Below are 20,672 nucleotides of genomic sequence, written 5' to 3'. Positions count from 1 at the left end.
CCCCCCCCAAAAAAAAAATTGTGGTAGCCCCAGGGCAGGGACACTGAGGGGGACATCATTGCCAGCAATGCTGGCTTCTTCCCCGCATCCCCTAGCATGGCACCCAGCCTGTGGGTGCCAGGCAGGGTGGCACCCCAAGCAAGCCCCCCTTACCACAGATCTCACACAGAACAGCCCCCGTGGCTCCTGCCCCCAGCCCGCAGCAGAAAGGACGGCACCATGGCTCTCCACGCACCTGACCCCTTTAATGCGCGTACAAATGGCCATGGCCACGGCCACCGCCTGCCCACAGGACTGCGTGTCCCCAGGGCTTCACCCCACAGTGGCGGCAGGGTCCAGGCTGAGCTGAGCCCACAGGGGGTTGCAGCAGTGGTGTCTTTTGCCCCTCACACTGTCTTTAGGCACCACATCCCCCACTTCAACAGGAACCATGGTCTCTAGCTCAGCCCTCCCTTCCTCTCGCTCTTCCGTGCCATTGCGGGTGCTGGCAGCTGAGACCTGCCAGCTCATGGCACTCACTAGCAGCCCCCAACCTGCTCGCCACCCCCCTGCCGCACAGGCACAGCCGCAGCAGGTTCAAGCAGGAGGAAGGGACCCTGCTGGGACCCTGTGGCAGAGGCAGGTGCAACATGATGGGTGGCAACCTGAGGGTCATGGCTGGTGGGGGGTGCAGGTACCGGGGAGCAGGCAGGACCTGAATTGTCCTTCCAGCCCCCTCCCTGTGACCAGCCCCTGGTCCCAGCTTGGCTGCTCTAGAGGGGGCTGGGAGGGGTGGGCATACCTCCCCTTTTCTAAGGCTGGAGACATCAAGCAACAATGGGACAGAGGTGCTAAGGCCATGGGGTGGGCCATGGGGAGGGGGAGGTCAGGTCCCTTGTTAGCACCATGGTGGTGGGGGCAGTTTGGGGAGGGAGCCAGGGTCAGACCCACTCCTGCAAGGAGCGCTTGCAGTATAAGAGCATTCGGGGGGCACCCTTCCTCTGCATTTGGACAATGACGTAGATGAGGCCGAGGATGCAGAGCAGCAGCACCAACAGCACCAGCACCATAACGACGCTCATGGTGCGTGTGTACTCATCAATCTGCACCACAACATCCACGTCCCCGCCTGGCTGGCGGCCACCCTTGCTGTAATCTTCCTCATCTTCCTCCTCCTCCTCCTCCTCCTCCTCTTTGCCTTCAGCCCGCCCATCCCCATCGGGGTTGAAGGGGGGTCGGTCCACATCAGGCCAGCGGGGATGAGGGTCTGGGACCAGCTCCGTATGACAGCCCATGAAGTCCCGTAGGATGGATTTGGGATAACCTGGTTCTGTCTTGAGCCGCTCGTTGTCAAATTTCCAGTACTTTGTGCCTCTGTAGAAGTAGGTGGAGGCTGGGGGTGGAGGTAGAAAATGGAAGCAAGGGGTAAGTGGGCAGGTGCAGGGCACCCCGCAGCCTGGGCACCTCTGCAGTTTGCCCAGGACAGCAGATTTTGCCCTGGGACTGGTGAGACCCTTCAGAAGGGGCTTCACTGCTGACTTCTGGGCAGCCTCCCGGCCTCCATCGCCCATGGCCAGGCAGCCAGAGGGGTGACCCTATCCCCACTGGTCCCCTCCCCTGCTGCCCACCCCTCTTCTCATCCTCTACTTACAGGCATCTGGGCTGAGGAAGGCACCCTTGGGTGACGGAGGGATGCCCACCCAGACGGAGATGGGCTTCGGGTACCCAGGGTCCACTGAGCGGGTGTCCTCATTAAAGCGCCAGTATCTAGGGGAGGGAGGCAGTAAGCAAGTGAGGAGCATGGGGGTCTCCACTGCCTGCCGTGTCTCCCCACTGCCAGGGACCAGGAGGTGGCATAACAGGGAGGAGGACCCCCACAGACACTCACCTGTCGCCACGGAAGAAGAAGGTGTGCCCCGTGGGTTCCCACCAGACGGCCGTGTCGATGCTGTCATAGGGGATGCCCTGCCCGTAGGTGACCAGGGGCTGTGGGTACCCAGGCTCCAGGTTGGCTTCTCGGAAGAGCCAGTACCGGTCACCTGGAGGGAGAGGTGATGGAGAAGGGGGGTGAAGCAGCAATGCCCAGCTGCAGTGGCAGGTGCACATGTGGATAGGACACCTGCAGCCAACCCCTCCCTTTGGGACCAGACAGCAGCTCTGGCTGGATCAGGATGGGATGAAGTTAGCCAGCTCTCAGCAGCCTGGCAGGGGGACGCTGGGGTCCCCCCTCCACCTTGGCCCTCCCACCCAGCTTCCCTGCTCACCTTTAAAGAAGACAAACTTCCCATCATGCCTCTCATAGGCAGCATCAATGTCCCCGGGGAGGCCCCGCCAGAAGTGCCCGATGGGCATGGGGTAGTTGTCCAGCACCCGGTTATGCCGGACCCTCCAGAACCACCGGCCCTGGTGGGAAATGGCGTGTTGGCAGAAGATGGGGAGGACACAGGGACACAGCCCCAGTGCCTAGCATCTTGTCAGGGGGCGTGTGTGGGGGGGATTGTCCGCCTGTGTCTGTGTCCTCCCACCCAGGGACCCACCACATCCCCAGGGAAGGGGCAGGAGGGAGTCCCAGCAGGTACCTTGAACACAAACATCTCCCCACGCAGCACTGCCACTGTGTCAAAGTTCCCGTCACAGATGTTGGGGCCGTACTGGTCAGGTCGGTCTGGACTGCCAGGTTTGGGGGGTCGCTCTGGTTTCCTTGGAGGGGGTGGCTTAGGGGGTCTCTGTTCTGGCCTGCCAGGTCTCCGGGGTGTAACGGTGGGCAAAGGCTTGGTGGGCTGAGGGTGCCCATCCACAGTACCTGAATCGGGCAGGCAAGAGACAGGATGGGGTGATGCAGACCAGCAGTGTCCATGCCTCAGTTTCCCCATGCACATGCCCAGCATCCTGCCTCTGGGCTCATCCCCCACCCAGCTCCTCACCGTACAGCTGCTGGATGCCCTTGAGGTCATCCTCGGGCAGCTGGAAGTTCTCCGTGTCCATCCACTGGTAGAAGGGGGCCATGATAGCGCTGGGATTGCTGGAGTGCTCCAAGCCCAGCGAGTGCCCCAGCTCGTGCACGGCCACCAAGAAAAGGTTGTTCCCTGCAGGGAAAGGCACCATCAGCAAGATGGGGTAAAGGACATGATGCATGGGGTGGGTCCTTGACCCCAGCACCCCATGATGAGGGTGCTCCGGTGGGAGCTGCCTGCATCACCCATGGTAGAGCTGCTCTCCCTGCCACTCCTGACCACGCCAGTGCATCCCCCCCCCCTCAAACTCAGGGGTCACCAGGCTCCTCTGGTTGCCTTCATCACCTCCCTGGCCTTCAGCTCACCAGACACATCCGTGTTCTCCAGTGTCCAGGGCTCGTCCAAATCGAAATGCGTGTCCCCCCCCATGCCAGCACCAGGAAAATAGGCGTGAGCCAAAAATCCCCCGACGCCGTCGAAGGGGGAGCTGTCTCCATGGAAGCCAGAGGCGAAGAGCACCATGATGTCTGCCTCCTTCTTCCGCTTCTGCCGGATGTCCTCGAAGGGCACTTCCCGGAAAACCAGCGGAGTGGCTTGCTCCCACACCTGGAAAGCTCGGCGGACAGCCTCATACGAGTGGTACCGACCCAGCTTCTCCGTGTAGTTTTGGATGCTGAGGGTACAGAGCTCACTGGCAATGGCCCAGGACAGCATGTGCTGCCCAAGGGGTCCACAGCTCTCCATGGCCTGCGGGGGTGGGAAGCCCTGGAGGTGCTGGGTACCTGAAAGTGAGATGACTCTGGCTCCAGCGCCGCCCTGTCAGTGCGTACCGCTTCCGCCGCATGTTGGACTTTGTCCGTGCCCCAAACTGGTCTGGCACCCCACAGCGGGGACGTTTCATCCACCTGCCAGGAGGGCATGGAGCCAGGGCTCAGCCCCCTGCAGCCAAGGTCCCTGAGGGACTGCAGCAGCCATGGGCGGCAAGGGTGGTGTCCTGGCTGCAGGGGTGCAGTCCCCAAGAGGGGAGACACAGCTCCCACGGGAGACAGCACCCACACTTCCAGATGCAGGCAGTGCTCCAGGGCTTGGCAGGCAAAGCCAAGGAGCCAGGAAGTGGAGCTGCCTTCTTGCTAGAGCAAGGGGACACGGAGAAACTCACGCCTTGGTCTCCTCGTCCAGGACACCGGTGACGGTGATGCCGTAAAACTTCTGCATCTCAGCGAGGGCCAAGGAGAAGGTCTGAGCTGAGCGCATGGTGGACATCTGCCGGCTGGGCTGCGGCAGGTAGCCATAGAGCCGCAGCCATGCCTATGCCGGGGAGAGCCGAGCGTGAGGCCGTGGCGGGGGACCTGGGCTCCTTGAGACCCCAATGGGGCAGGATCTGGCCCGCTGCCCCCAAGCCCTATCCCCTGCCATGGGGCATCTGCGCCAGCTGCCAGGGGTGAATGCCACACCCGGGCAGGCAGGGCAGGCAGCACAGGCAAGCCAGAGCATGTGGGCAGTGTCTGGTAGGCAGGGAACAGAGCCCCAGCCCTGCCCCGCGAGGTGCGTGGGGGACCCTCTGATCGATCTCGGGGGGCTGTCGGCCACCCTGACCCCAGGGAGAAGACAGCTGGCGGGGGACCAGCCTGCCTGTGGGCTCCTCCGGGGTGTCCCCCGGGAGCTGCAGAGGGACGTGGGGCCAGGCCGCCCGGGACCCCCGCCCTGGCCTCTACCCACAAAGGGGCTTCTGTGCTGCAGGGCCAGCAGCGCAGCGGCTCCCAGGGGCAGGAGGGCTGCTGGGGCACGCTGGGGCTCTTCCTTCCTGCACCAGCCTCCACCTCTCTTGTCTTTTTAAATTCCTTTTTAAAAAAATTGTTTCTTTTTATTATTGCTCTTTTGTTTGGGTTTTTTTTTTCATTTTCCTCTTTTCAATTTTCTACGGTTGGGGGTATTTTTCCTTTTTAATTTCCAATTTTCACAACTTTTTTCTATACTCATTTTAACTTGTTATTTTTTCATTATTACATTTTAATATTGAAAAATTTTTAATCTTTTATGATTATTTTTTTTTACCACGTCCCCACCCCCCCGGCAGGGTGGCGGAGCGGAGACTTTATCAAAGGCCCTTTCACCCGCTCCCCCGCCGCGGCCCCGCGTCGGCACAAAGCGCTTCCTCCCCCCGCCGCTGCCGCCCGCCGCCCCCGAGGGCGACCCGGCCCCCCCCGCCTGCACCTGCGGGCCCGGCCGGCGCCCCAGGGGCCGGCAGCAGCGGCGGCCGCAGGTGCGGGCCGGGTGTCCCGGGGCAGCCCCCCGCCCCGCCCCGCGCCCCCCGCTCACCTCCGCGTTGATCTCCTCGCCCGCCGCCGCCGCCGCCAGCAGCAGCGCCAGCAGCACCCGCAGCGGCGCCCGCCCGCCCGCCCGCAGCGCTCCGCCCGCCCGGCAGGGGGCGCCGCCACCTCCTGCCATGCCGCGCCGCCGCCGCCGGTTTGCGGCTGCCCCAAGCCGCGCCGGGCCGGGCCGGGCCGAGCGCGGCGGTGTCGGAGCTACACCGCCCTCATGGCCCGGGCCCGGGCCGCCGCGGGGGGCTGCACACGGTGCATGGGCGGCGCTGCCAGGCGCGGCCCGTCGCCTCCCGGCCCGCCTTTGTGTGCGAGATCAGGCCGGCCGCGCAGGGCGCATGGGCGGCCCCCGCGGCGCGGCTCGGCTCCCGTGCCCTGCCCGCTGGCGGCGCGGCGCGGCGCGGGGCGGAGGGACGCGGGCGCGGCGGCGCAGCGCGGCTCGGCTCGGCTCGGCTCGGGCGGGGCCGGGATGGGGGGCGGGGCCGCGGCGCCGTCGCTCCGCCCCCCGCCACCTGCTCCGGCGGCGGGGCCGCGGCTGCCCGCCCCCCGCGCTGTCCCCGCCATGTCGGGCGGCCTGCCGTTCCCGGGCCGCGGCCCCGCCCGCCAGCCGCCCGAGCGTGCCGCGCCATGCCGGGCCGGGAGGGGGGCCCGGTCGTACCGGAGGCGGTTTCCCCCGGGCTCTCCCTCACCCAGGGGCTCAGCGCGCCGCGCCGGGTCTGTTTTCCTTCCCCTAAAGCGAGCCCGGGCCGCATTCACACGCCTCCTCACGCAGAACCAGGCCCGCAAACTAACCGGCTGCCGTCCGCGCAGGGCTGGGTCACGGCTGTGGAGAACAGCCGTGGCGTGGGTGGTGGCGGGGCAGACCCCCTGCCGAGATGCCCCCGCGGCCACGACACCCCCCCCCCCCCCCACCCCCCCCGGCTCCCGTTGCAGGGGCGGCACCGAGCTGGCAGGGCCGCTGGCAGGTACCGCCTCAGCCGAGCCGTGTGGGAGCCGGGCATGACTGAAAGGCACGGCTGAAATACACCACAGGCACAACTTTATGGCATGAGGAGAGATTTTTACTGCTCTTAAGTCCTGCAGTCTTTCATCAGACAGACGGGGAATGAAAGATTCAGGGCAGCACACAGGCATCCTGCTCCGAATACCCGAGAGGCTGCAGCGCTGCAGACCTCCCCACAGGAACAAAAGGGTTGGAAAGAAGCTTCTCCCCAGAGCCAAAGTCCAGCCTGCCGTCCCCAGGGTCATCGTCCCCAGGGTCACCGTGGCAGCGGAGGGGCTGTTCCCCGGGGGAAAAGCACGCAGCAACTCTCGCGCAGGGGCACTGCCCTTCCAGCCCAGGCCAAAGCTGACACTGCCCTCTCCTGGGCTCGCACACACGCGGCAGCAAGCTTCCCCGGAGAAGCAGCCCAGCAAAAAAAAGTCCTGGGTTTATGGCATACACAATCTTAAAGTTCTTCTTTTAGACCCAGCCTGGAGCACCGAAACACAAGGAGCTGCCAGCCTCTCCCCTCCAGCTTTCATCTTTTGCTGTCTAGCAAAAGGATCCGATGCTGAATATAGAGGCAGCAGCAGTGTGAGAGCGCACACAACATGACTCAGGAACTTGTCTGAGCTGGCTTACAGTAGGGAGATGCTCTGGCAAGACAGTCCAACTCTGTGTCCTTGCCTCTTGCTACTCAAACCGTGCTCGGAGTCTCCTGACAATCTGGCAGTGCTATTTCCAACCATGTGAGACACACTCTCCTTTAGCAACAGCTTCCCATGCTACCTTCTTCCTCCTTCCCATAAGGCATCTGTGGCTTTTACAGAGATTTTTTTTCCTCCTTTAAAAAAAAAAATAAATCTGCAGAATTACCAACTGTGGAATGGCTGGAACCCGCCAGTGCTGACTGCAGTATATTCAGCAGCAAGGACAAAACCTGCTACAAACACACATTTCTTCAGCCAGCAACTCACACTTGGAAGTAGCCCGACTTTGGCCACAAACACCCCAGAGATGTTGAGCAGGCAAGAAGAGCACGGGAGGTGTGTGTACTGCTCAGAGCTGTGCTGGAGAACAGTCCTTGGTTGAACATCAGGCTCTCTGAGGCTCTGAAATGCACAGCCCCATCGGCCCCTACCTCAAGGGGAAGGAGAAGTACTTGTTCCCTGACTTGCAGCGGATTTGCTCCCATTGGACACGCAGCAGGTGTGCAGAGTCCTCAAACCCATCCACAATGTCCTGGAAAACAGATACAGGAGTCAGTACCAGGAAGGTGGATCTGCCAGAGGATGGAGTCAGCAGCTCCCCTCTCTGAACCAAGTCAGAGACGAAGCCATTTGCAGCTGGAAGCCTCCGACTTCCTTCAGAAGGGTAATTTAACTCATGCTCCTCACAAAAGCTTCTCTTCTTTCAACCCAGTGAAGTTTGCCTTTCTCGGTGAAGAGGATCTCCCACCCTCTGCACTCGGCAGGGAGATGTGGCTGGATGCCAGCTCTGCTTTTCCCCTGCTTTCCATGCTGCATGGGGACACACCTGGAGCTCCCGTAGACACTGCCCTTCCAGCCTTCCAGACAGGTCCCCGACACACCAGGCCAAGCTGATATGGAACGATGGGTCCTGAAGGAAAACAGGGATCAGATCACGAGGACTAAAGGACCTGTGCTTTGCTCAATGCATAGAGCTTCAGTGGGAGACGTGGTGCGATGCTGCCCTGGCTGGGATGCAGGGGTGGGAGGATCCCACAGCTGGGAGCTGTGCTCAGTGGTTGCAGAGCTGATATGGACAGTGCTGGAGGTGAGGCGAGGCCTGGTTCTCCCACCCCAGCCTTTTTGGACACCAGTGGGCAAGGCTGCCTTCTTCCCAGCCTCCCCATCATCAACTCTGCAGAAGTTTTTCCAGCTGCACAGAGAACCTCTCATGGCCGGTCCTGGAGCAGGTAAGGTCACTTCCAAATAACCCACAGGAGCCCCCTGCTCAACTCTTGGAGACACAGAGATCAGGGTTTGGTCCTTCAAAAACCAAAACCTGTCCCCAAAGCTAGTACCAAGCAAAGAGGCTGGACCGATGCTCCAGGAAACTGCCCAAGGAAGAGGCACAAGCATTGCCCTCAGTCCCATAGTGCTCACCCTAAGCCCATTCTGTCCTAGTACAACACTGCTTCCATGCACAGCAGGGCAGCAACCATGATGTATGCTCTGGCCCTTCATCCCAGAAACCTGATTCTCAAGAGACCACCAGATAGTTAATATCCTTACTCCCCTGCACAAGATGTGACGCAGAAGTCATAGACTTGTGCTCTTCCCAGTCTCAGCAGGATTGTGTTCAGGGTGTTAAGTACGAACATCACTGACCAGCCCAGAGGAGACCTCCCTGCTCCTGTTTACTTGAGGTGAACATTTCAAGAACCTCAGCTGGCATGTCCAGATCAGCAGGGAAGTTAAGTGGGAGACGCCTCACCTTGTAGAACGTGGGAAGGTCAAATTCCTCCAGAACTCTGTCCACCTCTGAGACCAGCTCCAGCAGTTGGAAATGCCCAGCAGAGACCTCCAAGCCAATAAAAGTCCTAAAGAAAGATGAGAGACAGCAAACGTCCTTGTCCTTTCATGCTACAGCCGTCCTTTCACTACAGCCGAGGTCCTTTCGCTTCAGCTGCCTTAAGCATACTTAGCCCTGCATGCCTGCTGGGCGAATTCCCTAACCCCCAACAAAAGACAATTTGAGGAATGCCAGATTTAAGCATTCAAGAACGAGAGGACTATATTCTGAAGAAAAACAGAAATAAAGATGCGGTAGCAGAAAGAAGCAGGGCCACAGAGATTTACTAGATTAACTCAGCACCTTTTGGGACATAAGAACTCATTTTCCAGGCAAAGGACATGCTTGAGGATAGATATTTCAGCAGAGTGCTGTGCCTGTGCAGAAGCTGCACGCAAAAAGCAGAAGTTGCCGCTGGAGGGGTTTTGCGGCGGGAGAGGAAGCAGGGAATGGGAAGTACCAAGCTGGAGAGATGTGACAAAGAGGTATCTCTTCAAGGACTGTCTAGATGACATTTTCTAGATGCCAGAAGGGGAGAAGACTAAGTCTTACCCAGGATCCACTTCATCCCACTCATGACTATTGTGGGCTACCATTCCTGCTAGATTCAGCAACTTTTTGCAATTTTAATCACCTTTGCTTTGACATTTAAACTACTTAATTGCATTCAATTGGAATCAGTCTTCTGAACTGACACCCATGAGAATTAGCACCATCTGAACTACTTCTCTCCAGCTCTTGAAAGACTTGCACTACAATTTCATGAACAGCACTGCCGCCAGAAGAGGTGGCCCTCAGCTCTGCTCACCACCAGCTGCTCACACTGGCACAAGGGTTTGCAAAACCGCAGAACCAACCAAATGGTTGGAGATGGCAGCAAATGTGGCCGCCTCTTTAGCTGCTGTGAGACCATAGCATGAATCTAACCCCAGTGGAAGGGCCTGCCTCAGGTCATGCTGTGAGCAAATCACCTCTCTTTAGAAGACTGAAATCCTGCAGCTTGAGGCTCACCCAACGGCTTGCAGAGAATCAGCACTGAAGCTAAAAATTTGTGCAAGTGGCTGGGGAAAGGTGTGAAATCTCTGGAGACAAGGTGATTGCATACTGCCCTGTCACACAGCTCAGCCCAGTCACTATGAGGCAGGCAGGGTAATACTTCCCATCCACACAGTACCTTGCCCAGCCTTCTCCCAAGGCAGGCAGGATGCCCCACTGCTCACTCACCTGGTTTTGTTCTGGTTGGTGTAAACTTTCACCTGGTCAGCCACACAGAAGAACCTGAAAGAAGAAAGATCCTATTTCAGCTGGTGGGGAAAAAAAAAAAAAAAAAAAAAAAAGAAGAAAGCAGAAAATGGGAGGGGACAGGGTTTCTAGTGAGCTGTGGAAAGATAATGGCAAATGTCGGACCGAACCAGTGAAAGCCAAACATTTCTGGGCTCAAATTAACCCGTCCTCCCTGGTTTCCAATCCGGCAAAGCCTGGAGGGCAACAGAAGCCCCAGAGCGGCTGATGCTCAGCAGGTGCCTGAGCCATGATCGATGAAACCACTGGTGGTTTAGAGGAGAGCAGGGCTCCAGCCTCGTCCTTGACAGCTGAGGCCCGACTAGCCCGGCGTCGCAGCCCCAGGCAGCGAGGAAAAGCGCCCAGGCCCCTGCTGGTGCAGCACCCGCTGCCAGAGGCGGCGGCTCGGTGCGATGCCGCCAAACAGAGACCCTGAGGGGGAGGGAAGGGCGTGAGGAGCCTTCCCGCGCCCCGCTCCCACCTGTGGAAGGAAGCCAGGTGCTCCCGGAGCGAGCGGACGAAGGGGTCTATCCAGTGGTAGCGCAGCACCACGCACTGCGAGAGGCTGAGGTGGAACTCCTCCATGGCAGCCAGCGAGGGGACGTGGGCGCGAGCGTGGGCCACCAGCAGCTCCAGCAGCTCCAGGAACTCGTCCTCGGCGTTGTCTGCGGGGCAGGCGGGCGGTCAGGGCCGGGCCCCCGGGGCGGGCAGGTGGCCCAGGGCTGCAGTCCCCGCCGCGCCCCGGGGGCTCCTGGGCCTCACCTGGCCGGGCCGCCCCTGCCCCGCCCCCTCCCGGTATCGGTACTTACAGGGCAGGTAGACGTGGGTGGCCCAGTTGCCCCTCTCGTGGGGGAAGCCGCGGACGCGGCCGCCGTGCCGGGAGCTGTCGTCGCTGGTGGCCTGCTCCGGGCCGTCCGGCAGGCCGACGGGGGCGGGCAGGCGGGGGCGGCCGGCGCTGCGGGGACCAGACGGGAAGGTGAGGAAGGGTGAGGGCGGGTGAGGAAGGCCGCGCGTCCCGCCGCCGCCCCCCCACCCCGCGCCAGGGCCCCGTCCCCCCGCTGCACCCACCTGGCCCGGGGGGGGCCCTGCGCGCCGCTGCCCCGGCACCCCCCTTCCTCCTCCTCCTCCTCCGAGCTGCTGTACCCCACCAGCGCGGCCCTCATGGCGGGCCCGCGGCCGCCGCTGCCCCGCCACCGCCCCCCCCGGCGGTGCCGGCGGGCGGGGGCGCTGTTGTCGGCGCGGCCCGGCAGGGGGCAGCCGCCGCGGCCCGCCCCGCCCCGCCTCCTCCGCCGCCGCCGCGGCCGGCCCGGCCCGCCCGCTCCCTCCTCCGGCACCCCGCGGCCGCCGCCCGCCCGCCTCCGGCACCGGCGCCCCCTTCCCTTCCTCCCGGCTTCCGCCGCCACGCTAGCGCGGGGCTCGGGCGGAGCGCGCAGGCCGCGGCCCCGCCGGCGGCGAGCGGGCTGACAGGGGCCTCTCGCCGCAGGTGAGGGGCCCGGCCGTCGCCGCCACCGCCCTTTGTGTGGGCCTCGCCGGGGCGGGGGCGGCCCCGGCCGGGCAGGGACCCCCGTCCCCCCGCGCGGCCTCCTGGCGCGGCGGCGGCGCTGAAGGCCTCGGGGCGCTGTCATCGCGTTCGGCCGCGGGCCGGCGGGGCCGGAGCAGCCGTCCCATGGGGGGCGGCGGGCGGCGGGACGGGCCTCACCGCGGGCTGCGGCGGCGGCGGCTGGCTTCCGAGCTCCCCGGCCGCCCCCGCGCCCCGCGGGCCCGCTGCACCTCTCCCTGAGGCGGCCTGGGCCCGGCAGCGGCAGGCCCGGACGGCGGGGAGCCGGTGGGAGGCGGGAGGCGGGCCGGACCATGCCGGAGCAGGCCGTGCCACGGGCCGCTTCTCCAGTTTGAAAGTACCTCTGTTCTCCCGTCTTCTCTCCTTAAATGGTTGTCGCTTCCCACCTCCCACGGAGGGATGAGTTAGGCTCGGAGCTGGCAGCAGCTTGGGTACCCGTGCAGAGCCCTCGGTAAGCCAAGGTTGGTATTTCTTATTTTTCCCTGCCGGGGGGACAGGAGCATCCCCTCCCTGCTGGGCCGGCTGGTCTGGGGTGCCGTCACTGTCGGGTCATGCCAGCCACAGTAGACGTTGCCTGTGCGGGGAGGTGGCGGCTGTGCTGCGCTGAAGTTGTGTGTCCCATTGAGCTCGGGGCTAGCTGTTGTAACTGTGAGCCCTCCCTTCCTGGCGACAGCTAAGGTGAGCTGCGCAGGAGAAAGAAGGGATCCTGCCAGCTGGCAGGGCTGCAATGAGGTCTTTGGGCATTTTACTGCCCAGAATTGTGCCGGCAGACAGTCATGCAGTGTCACCATAGGCAGAAGCGAGCTGCAGCTCTGCCTAGGCTGTGGGGCACTGTCTGGTCTTGGCTGAGCACTGGGGGAGGTGGGGACGCTAGGAAATGGGTTTCTCTGATGCTCCTTATTGCTTAATTTAAAATACAACAAACATTTTCCTGGAGGACTGAGTTTTTACTTACCTTGGGTGAGGGCAGGCAGTTTGATGCAGATATGAGTGTGCTCTTGCGAGGTCCAGGGCTTGTGGCCCAGGAGTGCTAACTGCTGCTGCTTGTCAAGGCCTGGACCCCTTCCTCTCTCTTGAGGTGTGTTGGCACTGCTGCTGTCTGCTGCTCACTGGTGAGTTATACTCTTCTCTCTCTAGAAGACAAACCTTTCAGTGAGCAAACCCCCTGCAATGCATTGTAGTAAGGCCAGGCAGCACCTCTGGTGTAGGTTGTTCAGCTCCAGCGTGCTTTTATTTCATGGTTTAGTAGGAGGTTCAGGCGAGCCGTTGCTCTAACACTTCTTTTATCTTCACAGAGGGTGCTGTGCATGATACCTGTGGGTTCTGTGTTTTGTCTGCGGATAGGATAATGTTGAGGGCAAACCTTCCCGTGAGCTCCTTTGCTCTTCCTAGTCTACCAGTGCTGCCCAGAGAGGGGGAAATCGCTTACACATGCCCCTTGGGTAATGTGCCCGATGTGCAAGCTGCAGACTGAGCAGAACTGCTTCACAGGGGTGTTTCAGCCAGGGTGGGATCTGCCTTGGTATTGGTAAAATCTAACCCAGCAGCATCTTGATTGCACAGCATTTGGTGTACCACAGCCTGTGCAGAGAGACTGATGTTCTCAGCCAGTGCCCCTAGCAGGGCTGGGACGTCGGGTGACTGACGGTGTACAGCATAACAGCTGAGCTGACTGGTACCTGGGCAGTTGTGCAGCCTCTTGTGAGAGAATGCCACTCGAATGCATACCTGGCTGTGGCCAGGCAGAGCCCAACCCTTTGCAGGCTGAGCGTGCCTTGTCCTGGGCCCTTTGCACAGCAGCAAGGAGGGCTCCGTTTCTGGTTAGCTCTGCTACGCTGGCTTCTGGGTAGCTTTGCAGGGATGCAGGAGAGTTTTCAAAGTGAGCTGTGGCAGGAGGTTGCCCGTCTTTCCTCCAAGACCTGACATGAGCTGTCTTCTTCCTTGCAGAGAGAGCTGTTCCCTGGGCTGCTTCCCTCGCCCTTCCCAAATGTGAACACATCACAGCCAGCACGGAGAAAGGCCTCCTCTTGTCTTCAAGGCGCTTGCTTCTGCCTTCTGTTCTTTTGTCCAAAAAAAGAAGCAGCCAAACCAAAACAGACAAAGAACTTGTGCTCATCTAAGAAGGCAGTTCTGGAGTCTCAGTCACCTCTTTTCTTCCCAAGATCCTGGGTGTGGGCTGGATTTTCTGCCCTCGACTTCAGGGGATTAGCTACAGGATATCAGGATCTTGGATACTTTCAATTTTTGTTTTTACTTGAACCCTTTCAACCGAGAAGCTGAAGCTGTCACCGCTAAAATCCCGGTTTTTTTTCCCAAGCATGTCAGAAAGCTGGCAGCAGCAACAGCAGCAACCACAACAGCCGCCACCACCGCAGCAGCACCACGCTGGGGCAGCCACCCTCCCAGAGCACTCCATCCCACCCAGCACTGCTGAAAACCCCTTGGGTTGTGCCGTCTACGGCATCCTGCTCCAGCCGGACCCTGGTCTGCAGCACCACCAGCACGCCCCCATTCAGGCTGGAGAGCCATCTCACAAATGTGGTGTGTGTGGCCACGACCTCGCTCATCTCTCCAACCCCCATGAGCACCAGTGCTTGCCAGGCCATGACCGCTCTTTCCAGTGTACCCAGTGCCTGAAGATCTTCCACCAGGCCACGGACCTCCTCGAACACCAGTGCATCCAGGTGGAGCAGAAGCCCTTTGTGTGTGGCGTCTGCAAGATGGGCTTTTCCCTCCTGACCTCGCTGGCGCAGCACCACAATGTCCACAACGGCAACGCCATGAAGTGCTCTATCTGTGAGAAGACCTACAAGCCTCCAGAGGCAGAGCATTCGCAGCCTATTGACCCCTCGGAGAAGCCCTACAGCTGCTCCATCTGTCAGAAAACCTTCAAGCACCTCTCGGAGTTGTCCCGACATGAGCGCATCCACACAGGTGAGAAGCCGTACAAGTGCACGCTGTGCGACAAGAGCTTCAGCCAGTCATCCCACCTGGTGCACCACAAACGGACACACAGCTCAGAGCGACCCTACAAGTGCACTGTGTGCGAGAAGAGCTTCAAGCACCGCTCCCACCTGGTGCGCCACATGTACGCACACTCAGGGGAGCACCTCTTCAAGTGCAACGTCTGCGAGCTGCACTTCAAGGAGTCATCGGAGCTGCTGCAGCACCCCTGCACACCCAGCGGGGAGCGGCCCTTCCGCTGCGGTGAGTGCCAGAAGGCCTTCAAGCGCCCCTCGGACCTGCGGCAGCATGAGCGCACACACAGCGAGGAGCGGCCCTTCAAGTGTGACCTCTGCCAGATGAGCTTCAAGCAGCAGTATGCGCTCATGCGCCATCGCCGCACACACAAGGCCGAGGAGCCCTTCAAGTGCAACCTGTGCGAGAAGGGCTTCGTGCAGCCCTCGCACTTGGTGTACCACCAGCACGTGCATGGCATAGAAAACCTCTTCAAGTGCAACGTGTGCCAGAAAGGCTTCAATCAATCCTCAGAGCTGCTGCGGCATAAATGTGTGCAGAATGCGGAGCGGCCCTTCAAGTGTGCAGTGTGCAACAAGTCCTACAAGCGGGCCTCAGCTCTGCAGAAGCACCAGCTGGCCCACTGTGCTGAGAAGCCACTGAAATGCACGCTCTGTGAGAGACGTTTCTTCTCCTCCTCCGAGTTCGTGCAGCACCGCTGCGACCCGGCCCGTGAGAAGCCCCTCAAGTGCCCTGACTGTGAAAAGCGGTTCAAGTACGCCTCGGACCTGCAGCGTCACCGGCGTGTGCACACGGGCGAGAAGCCCTACAAGTGCCCCTCCTGTGAGAAGGCCTTCAAGCAGCGCGAGCACCTCAACAAACACCACAGCGTGCACGCTCGGGAGCAGCAGTACAAGTGCATGTGGTGTGGGGAACGGTTTCTGGACTTGGGCCTGCTGCAGGAGCACAGCGTCCAGCACACGGCCGAGGGCGCCTACCAGGTGGCTGCCTGCTTGCCGTGAGCCTCTTGCCCCTCAGCGGCTTTCAGCTTGCATGTGACGCTCCTGAGCCTCGGACTCCCCTTCCCTGTCCTTGGTTGTAGGCAGCCTCCAGGGAGTTTGGGGGAAAGGTGAGGTACGGTGGGTGGGCAGGTAAACTTTCCTCTGGCCTCTGTGGTTGATATGCCCCCTATACTGCAGGGGCGATGGACAATGTGGAAATCTTGAAGGGGTGGAGAGGAAAGGAGGGAGGTGGGGAGAGGAAATGATGCCTGTAGCTGCCTCGCATCCCCTGGACTGTAGTTCACGCTGTACCTGCAGTTCCAGTGCTGGGAGCTCAGCTGCCCACTGTGGGCACCAGCCCTTCACATGCGGCCTTTTTCCCCTGCCCTGCCTGGTGGGGTTGGCAGGGAGGGCTGGGTAGCCCTCCTCCCGGAGAGGGCTTGGGAGCAAGGCAGAGCCAGCCCTCCCTTTTCCCGGGGCGTGCTGCTTGGCAAGGAAGTAGCAGGTTTCCACTGCTGGGGTCTCCCAGCTTTCCTGGTCCGAGCTCAGTTGAGAGGACCATTTCAGATCGCTAGCGTTGATTGACTGCCCCGACCTCCTCTGCTCTCCCTCTTTTCTAGAGTGTAGAAAGGGAAAAGCCATGGGGCTTCACAGCTCCAAAAAGCACTTTGGCATTGCTGCTTTTGCAGTTGCTGGCTGTCACACTCTGCAAGGGTTCTGAGTGAGCCTGCCCACCCCCTATCCCTGTCAGCAGCGCAAGGAAGAGTAGCAGGCACCGCACTGCTACCGGAGAGCGTGGTGAGGAGAGCCTCTGTGCCCTACTGCTGGCTGAGAGCCTGGCAGTTAAGAGCTGCTTCCTGAGGGACCTAGCTCTCCTGCCAGACTTACCTCCAGTCCCCAGGCCCCTTCCCTCTCTGCACCACTTGGGCCGTTAGCGTACCTCCAGGGGGGTCAGGCAAAGGTCGTCCCAGCAGTTGGAACGCTAAGGGGTGAGATGAACACTAGTAATAACCTGCAACTTTGGAGGTGTTACCATTGCCAGTGGTAACCCACCCCGTGGCCAGGGCCTTGGTGTCTGATTTGCTGGGGGGAACCAGAGCGAGCCAGGAGAATCCTTCCTGGCTGCAGGCCCTGCTCCGTGGGGAGGCGAAGCTGAGCAATGGGTTAAGGGGAAGTGTATTTTTTTCCCCTCTTGTGGGAGTCCTGTTTTACCCCTTTACTCTTTCTTTACCTCTTCTGTATTTTTCAGGTTTTGCACAGTTCTTGTAAACATCACTTAAAAATAAATTTCCCCTAGCAAGGTCGATGCAGCCTCAGGTGTTTTCCTCTGCAGGAATTTGCTGGCTTCTGAGGGACCTATTACATGCCAGTTAGATGCTTTGGAGGTTGAAGGCATGCTTACCTGGTTGCCCACCAGCCTTCCCCATTATGCCATTGGAGATATTAGGATGTTGAATATCCATCTGTGGAGATATTCAAGCCCTAACTGGATGTGGTCCTGGACGAGATGCTGTAGCTGACCCTGTGTGAGCAGGGGGTTGGGCTGCATGATCTCCAGAGGTCTCTGCCAGCCTCAGCTCTTCTGTGATCTTGGCTGGCCCTCGTATGAGGTAGAAGTGTGATGAGCTGTGATTAGTGAACCACAGCCAGCAAGTTGCTCATGTGCTGCACAGGTGTTTAGGACAAGTTCAATAGACGCTGTCCATGGCAAGTATAGACAGATGAACCTTGCAGAGAGTTGGGCTGTACTTGCTTTGCTTGTAGGGGATGCCCATTTAAAAGGTGGAGAAAGGCTTTTGTTTCCATTTCCAGCACAGTGAGGGGGAACTGGGTGCATTTTTGGGGGCTGGGACAGTTCAGTGACAGGTCTGACCCTGAGGCTGAGTCTTCTTCATACGCAGCTTTAAAGAGATTAAAGCAGACCTTGCTTTCTGCTGCCCAAGGAAGAGGGACTGATGGTTATCTTATTTCATGCTGCCTCAAAGATGTAGAACTTCCTACTGAGTTTTCTGTGTTTCTTTTTCCTTTTTTTTTTTTAAGCAGTTTGTTAATATTCATTAAAAAATACTGTATAGTTTAACTTGATGTCATACTGGATCTTTTAAAAAAAAAAAGATGTGATAATCTGGATTTTTAAAGAGCTCTTTGGTTCTAGGTAGCTGGTTTATGCTGTTTAATATGTAGTAAGTTCAGTGTATGCTTTACTGTAGGGTATAAATTAGTCTAAACCAAGGAAGGCTAATCCTGTCTTTACAGAAGGGCTTGGTGGTGACAGAGGCTGTGAGCGTGGGGCTGGGGCCAGCCAGGGAGCGTGGCACCCACCTGAACCCCCGCTCTCTTCCTGCCTTGGGCCGCCACGGTTTTGTGTGAAGCAGCCCAGCACAGCTGCCGCGGGTCCCACAGAGCCAGGGGTTCAGTGGTCGCCCTGACGCTTGAGCACGGCAGTGGCACCCAGGATACCGGTGCCCCGAGCTGGGAGCTTGCAGAGAGGCTCATCTTGAGTAGGAAGGTGTGAAATGGAGGCTGCTGGAGCCTCCCGAGGCTTTTGTGGCTGTACTTCTTTCTGGCGCAGCTGCTGGTTAGGGGAGGGGCCCTGGACACAGCTCCACACCATGTGCTGGCCACAGAATGCCGTATCATGCCCATTTGGTACCAGCTGGGCACAGGGACTGATGGGGAGCGTTTCCCTTGTGCTGAGCAGCTGGGAAAGCCCTTGGTGTCCCAGCAGGGAGCTCTGGCTCTGCTTAGGATGTGGCAGCAGCTAAGCAGTGCCCTAGGTAGAGAGAGCATAGTCAGGCTCTGCATTTGAGGCCTTGTGCCTGGGGGAGAGGGGATGCTGTGTGGAACTTGGCAGGGACAAGCATAGGTCCAGTTCGTTAGCCAGTGCCTGTGAGTAGGTGTCTCCAGATCTGAAAACATCGTGGTGTGGCATTAGAGTATCATTGAGTAGGTGGCCCCTACTTAAGATGGTCCCTCCCGAAGGGTTGTTCTCTTTGGCAGGCAGCTTGAGCATAGGATGCTGCTGGGGAGGCAGCGGGGAGGGTTGGGCTGGCCGAAGATGGCATGGATGTTGTCTGGGAGATAAATCTCGCTTTCTAGGGGTGCAGTTCCCCTGGCTTCCTGGGTCCAGGAAGCTAGTCTGTTACCTGGGCTTTTCTCTGATTTTCACTTCCCCTTAACCCTACCTACAGGATGCCTTTATCTGTGTCTCAGCCCCTTCCCTTCCACAGCTGTTTTGCTTATACCTTTGTAAGACCTTCTTGGCTTCTTTGCCCTTTGTTAAATTCTTCATTTGTAAGCAGTGGTTTGGTTTTCATCCATTTTTTCCATTTTGATTGCAAGGTCTCTTCCCCCTTTCCCCCCCCATCCCCTCACCCCAAATTCCTCTCCCAGGCTGTGGCTGGATCCAGGTGATGCCAGACCACTGGTGATGAGATCAGGTGTTTGGGACCCAAATGTTGCTGGAATCCAGTGGGTGCTTCTGGTCCTTCCTGCCATGAGGCTGTCCGTCTTGCTGGGCATGGGCAGTGCCTGTGGCCTGGCAGCTTGGCTTGGCTGGATCATGTGTGTGGTACAGGTGGCTCTGGCAAGCAAGTCTGAGCCAGGACCAGGTGCCAGAGCAGAGCTGTAGGAGATGGGCACTGAGGTGAGAGTGGCCATTTCTGTGCTGAGTCCCTTTGCCACATCTCCAGGGCTGGGAGTTAAGTCCGCAGAGGGCTGTGAGATGTTCCTGGAGAGAAGTCGCAGCGCTGGAGTAGGGTCAGGCCCCCTAGTTCCCCTGGGAATGTTTGCAGAGCAGCTGTGTGCATCAGGCAGGTGGCTGAGCTGAGTTAGCTGTGTCATGGACACCCCTGGGACAGTGGGTATGTCGAGGCAGCCATGCCAGCTCTCTGGGGAGCAGATGCCACCCCTGCGGTCTGGGTGGGAAGATGTGTGCACTCTGGTCTTGGGGCCCACGCGCTGGAGTGGGAGGCAAGGGGCAAACGGTCTTCTGGCAGTGATTTGGGACCATCTCTGGGCACTCAAGCCTGGCCTTGCACTGATAAAAGGGAGAAGAGCACTTTCTATGCTTCCCTGGGGTATTTACCATCAAGTCCAGGCTGCAGCTGGAGCCTGGCTATTAATAATAAGCAAAAACCCCCTTGTTCTTCAGAGTTTGACTCTTCCTCCATTGGGTGGCCAGTTCACCGGCAGGAAGGTTCCTGCACATGCAGGCATAATGCTGAGATGCAATAACGGCAGGGCAGCCAGGTTCGGGAACGGCGGCTCTCCCCCAGGCCCCGGTGAGCACAGCTTCTCCCAGCTGCCAGGCTTTCTCTGCGGCACCTCCCAGCAGTCACCTCCACTGCTTTCTGGATGTGAAGCTGCTGCTCTCGCAGCATGCCTGGGATGCTCAACAGGGAGAGCAGGACCCCAGGTGGGAGCTGGACGATGGGCTTGTCTCTGAATGCCTCTGAGCCGTGGATCCAAGGGATTTCATGGCCACTGAAGTTCTCGGGCTTCTCCTAACCTGTGCTCGTGCCTCTGGTGGAGTTCCCAGGGCCATGGGAAGTTGTGGCCAGGGATGATGAGGTTTGTGTGGCTTGCAGTGCCTTTAACACTGCTCTCCGTGTGTTTCTAAGACGATACTCCATGTATGTGTGTATATATATTGTATTAACACATCCCGCTCTTCTGTGTGAGTGTCAAATGTTTTTGCTTTACTAATAAATTTATAGTTATTTATACCTTCCTGTGGGTGTGTAAGATTTCTGGAGCAGAGGCCATGTGCTGAGCTCTGCCTCCCCTGTCTGTCTTTGTGCTGTGTCTGGCTCCTCTTCATATTTTTGTTCATGTTTTCTTTCTTTCCCCTGAACTTTTTTTGATAGAGAAGTGACGGTCCATCTGCCTGATAACCAGAAGTTGAGATGCAAGGTACGGACAGGCTCCAAGCAAGCAGAATCTGTAGTGTGGTTTTGCCTCTTGCTAGAGGTGGACCATTCCCTCCCCACGTCAGAGGTTGCTGCTGGGGCTTCAGGGCAGAAGCAAGCAGGATTCCGTGCCTGCCAGAAAAAGGAGTGCCTGTTCAGGAGGCAGAAGCTGATGCATGTTGTGCTCTAA

At 59.3% G+C, this 20,672-nt stretch overlaps 3 protein-coding genes across 6 annotated transcripts; 1 reads left to right on the top strand and 2 right to left on the bottom strand.

Annotated features, from left to right (window-relative positions):
• Positions 1-226: 226 nt before the first annotated feature.
• MMP15 (matrix metallopeptidase 15) lies at positions 227-5,698 on the bottom strand. Its single transcript, XM_055726463.1, has 10 exons — positions 5,253-5,698; positions 4,093-4,241; positions 3,716-3,838; positions 3,299-3,606; positions 2,904-3,065; positions 2,559-2,782; positions 2,244-2,382; positions 1,868-2,018; positions 1,631-1,746; positions 227-1,372 (listed from the first exon to the last, which is right to left on the bottom strand). Exons 1-10 carry the CDS (start codon positions 5,379-5,381, stop codon positions 921-923), a joined length of 1,953 nt encoding a protein of 650 aa, XP_055582438.1. The 5' UTR covers positions 5,382-5,698; the 3' UTR covers positions 227-920.
• A 595-nt stretch (positions 5,699-6,293) lies between these two features.
• On the bottom strand, positions 6,294-11,311 carry USB1 (U6 snRNA biogenesis phosphodiesterase 1). 2 transcript variants are annotated; one of them, XM_055726478.1, is made up of 7 exons: positions 11,124-11,292; positions 10,865-11,010; positions 10,537-10,720; positions 9,999-10,052; positions 8,697-8,802; positions 7,773-7,856; positions 6,294-7,478 (listed from the first exon to the last, which is right to left on the bottom strand). In XM_055726478.1, the coding sequence occupies exons 1-7, from the start codon at positions 11,216-11,218 to the stop codon at positions 7,374-7,376; spliced, it is 774 nt and encodes a 257-aa protein (XP_055582453.1). In that variant the 5' UTR covers positions 11,219-11,292; the 3' UTR covers positions 6,294-7,373. The 2 variants fall into 2 exon arrangements, with proteins under 2 accessions (XP_055582453.1, XP_055582452.1); XM_055726477.1 differs by lacking the exon at positions 6,294-7,478 and having other exon boundaries at positions 7,485-7,856; positions 11,124-11,311.
• Positions 11,312-11,884: 573 nt separating this feature from the next.
• ZNF319 (zinc finger protein 319) lies at positions 11,885-20,300 on the top strand. Of its 3 annotated transcripts, none has more exons than XM_027816094.2 (2): positions 11,885-12,064; positions 13,561-20,300. In XM_027816094.2, exon 2 carries the CDS (start codon positions 13,932-13,934, stop codon positions 15,591-15,593), a length of 1,662 nt encoding a protein of 553 aa, XP_027671895.1. In that variant the 5' UTR covers positions 11,885-12,064; positions 13,561-13,931; the 3' UTR covers positions 15,594-20,300. The 3 variants fall into 3 exon arrangements, with proteins under 3 accessions (XP_027671895.1, XP_027671894.1, XP_027671896.1); XM_027816093.2 differs by having other exon boundaries at positions 11,885-12,074; XM_027816095.2 differs by lacking the exon at positions 11,885-12,064 and adding an exon at positions 12,141-12,725.
• Positions 20,301-20,672: the final 372 nt, after the last annotated feature.

Source organism: Falco cherrug, chromosome 14 (assembly GCF_023634085.1).
Source record: "Falco cherrug isolate bFalChe1 chromosome 14, bFalChe1.pri, whole genome shotgun sequence".
Taxonomy (NCBI): domain Eukaryota; kingdom Metazoa; phylum Chordata; class Aves; order Falconiformes; family Falconidae; genus Falco; species Falco cherrug.
The sequence above is the reverse complement of the archived record's forward strand: the minus strand, read 5'-3'. Positions and strand labels throughout refer to the sequence as shown.

Excerpts from the sequence above, each read along its gene's own strand:
- MMP15 (XM_055726463.1), bottom strand. The coding sequence starts at position 5,381 with ATGGCAGGAGGTGGCGGCGCCCCCTGCCGGGCGGGCGGAGCGCTGCGG. Across the intron at positions 3,607-3,715 it reads CAGAGTCATCTCACTTTCAG|CATCCAAAACTACACGGAGA; the intron begins GTACCCAGCACC and ends CTGTACCCTCAG. Across the intron at positions 2,383-2,558 it reads GGGAGATGTTTGTGTTCAAG|GGCCGGTGGTTCTGGAGGGT; the intron begins GTACCTGCTGGG and ends ATTTCCCACCAG.
- USB1 (XM_055726477.1), bottom strand. The coding sequence starts at position 11,218 with ATGAGGGCCGCGCTGGTGGGGTACAGCAGCTCGGAGGAGGAGGAGGAG. Across the intron at positions 11,011-11,123 it reads CAGGGCCCCCCCCGGGCCAG|CGCCGGCCGCCCCCGCCTGC; the intron begins GTGGGTGCAGCG and ends TGGTCCCCGCAG. Across the intron at positions 7,857-8,696 it reads ACCTTCCCACGTTCTACAAG|GACCCATCGTTCCATATCAG; the intron begins GTGAGGCGTCTC and ends GTTTTCCTTCAG.
- ZNF319 (XM_027816094.2), top strand. The coding sequence starts at position 13,932 with ATGTCAGAAAGCTGGCAGCAGCAACAGCAGCAACCACAACAGCCGCCA.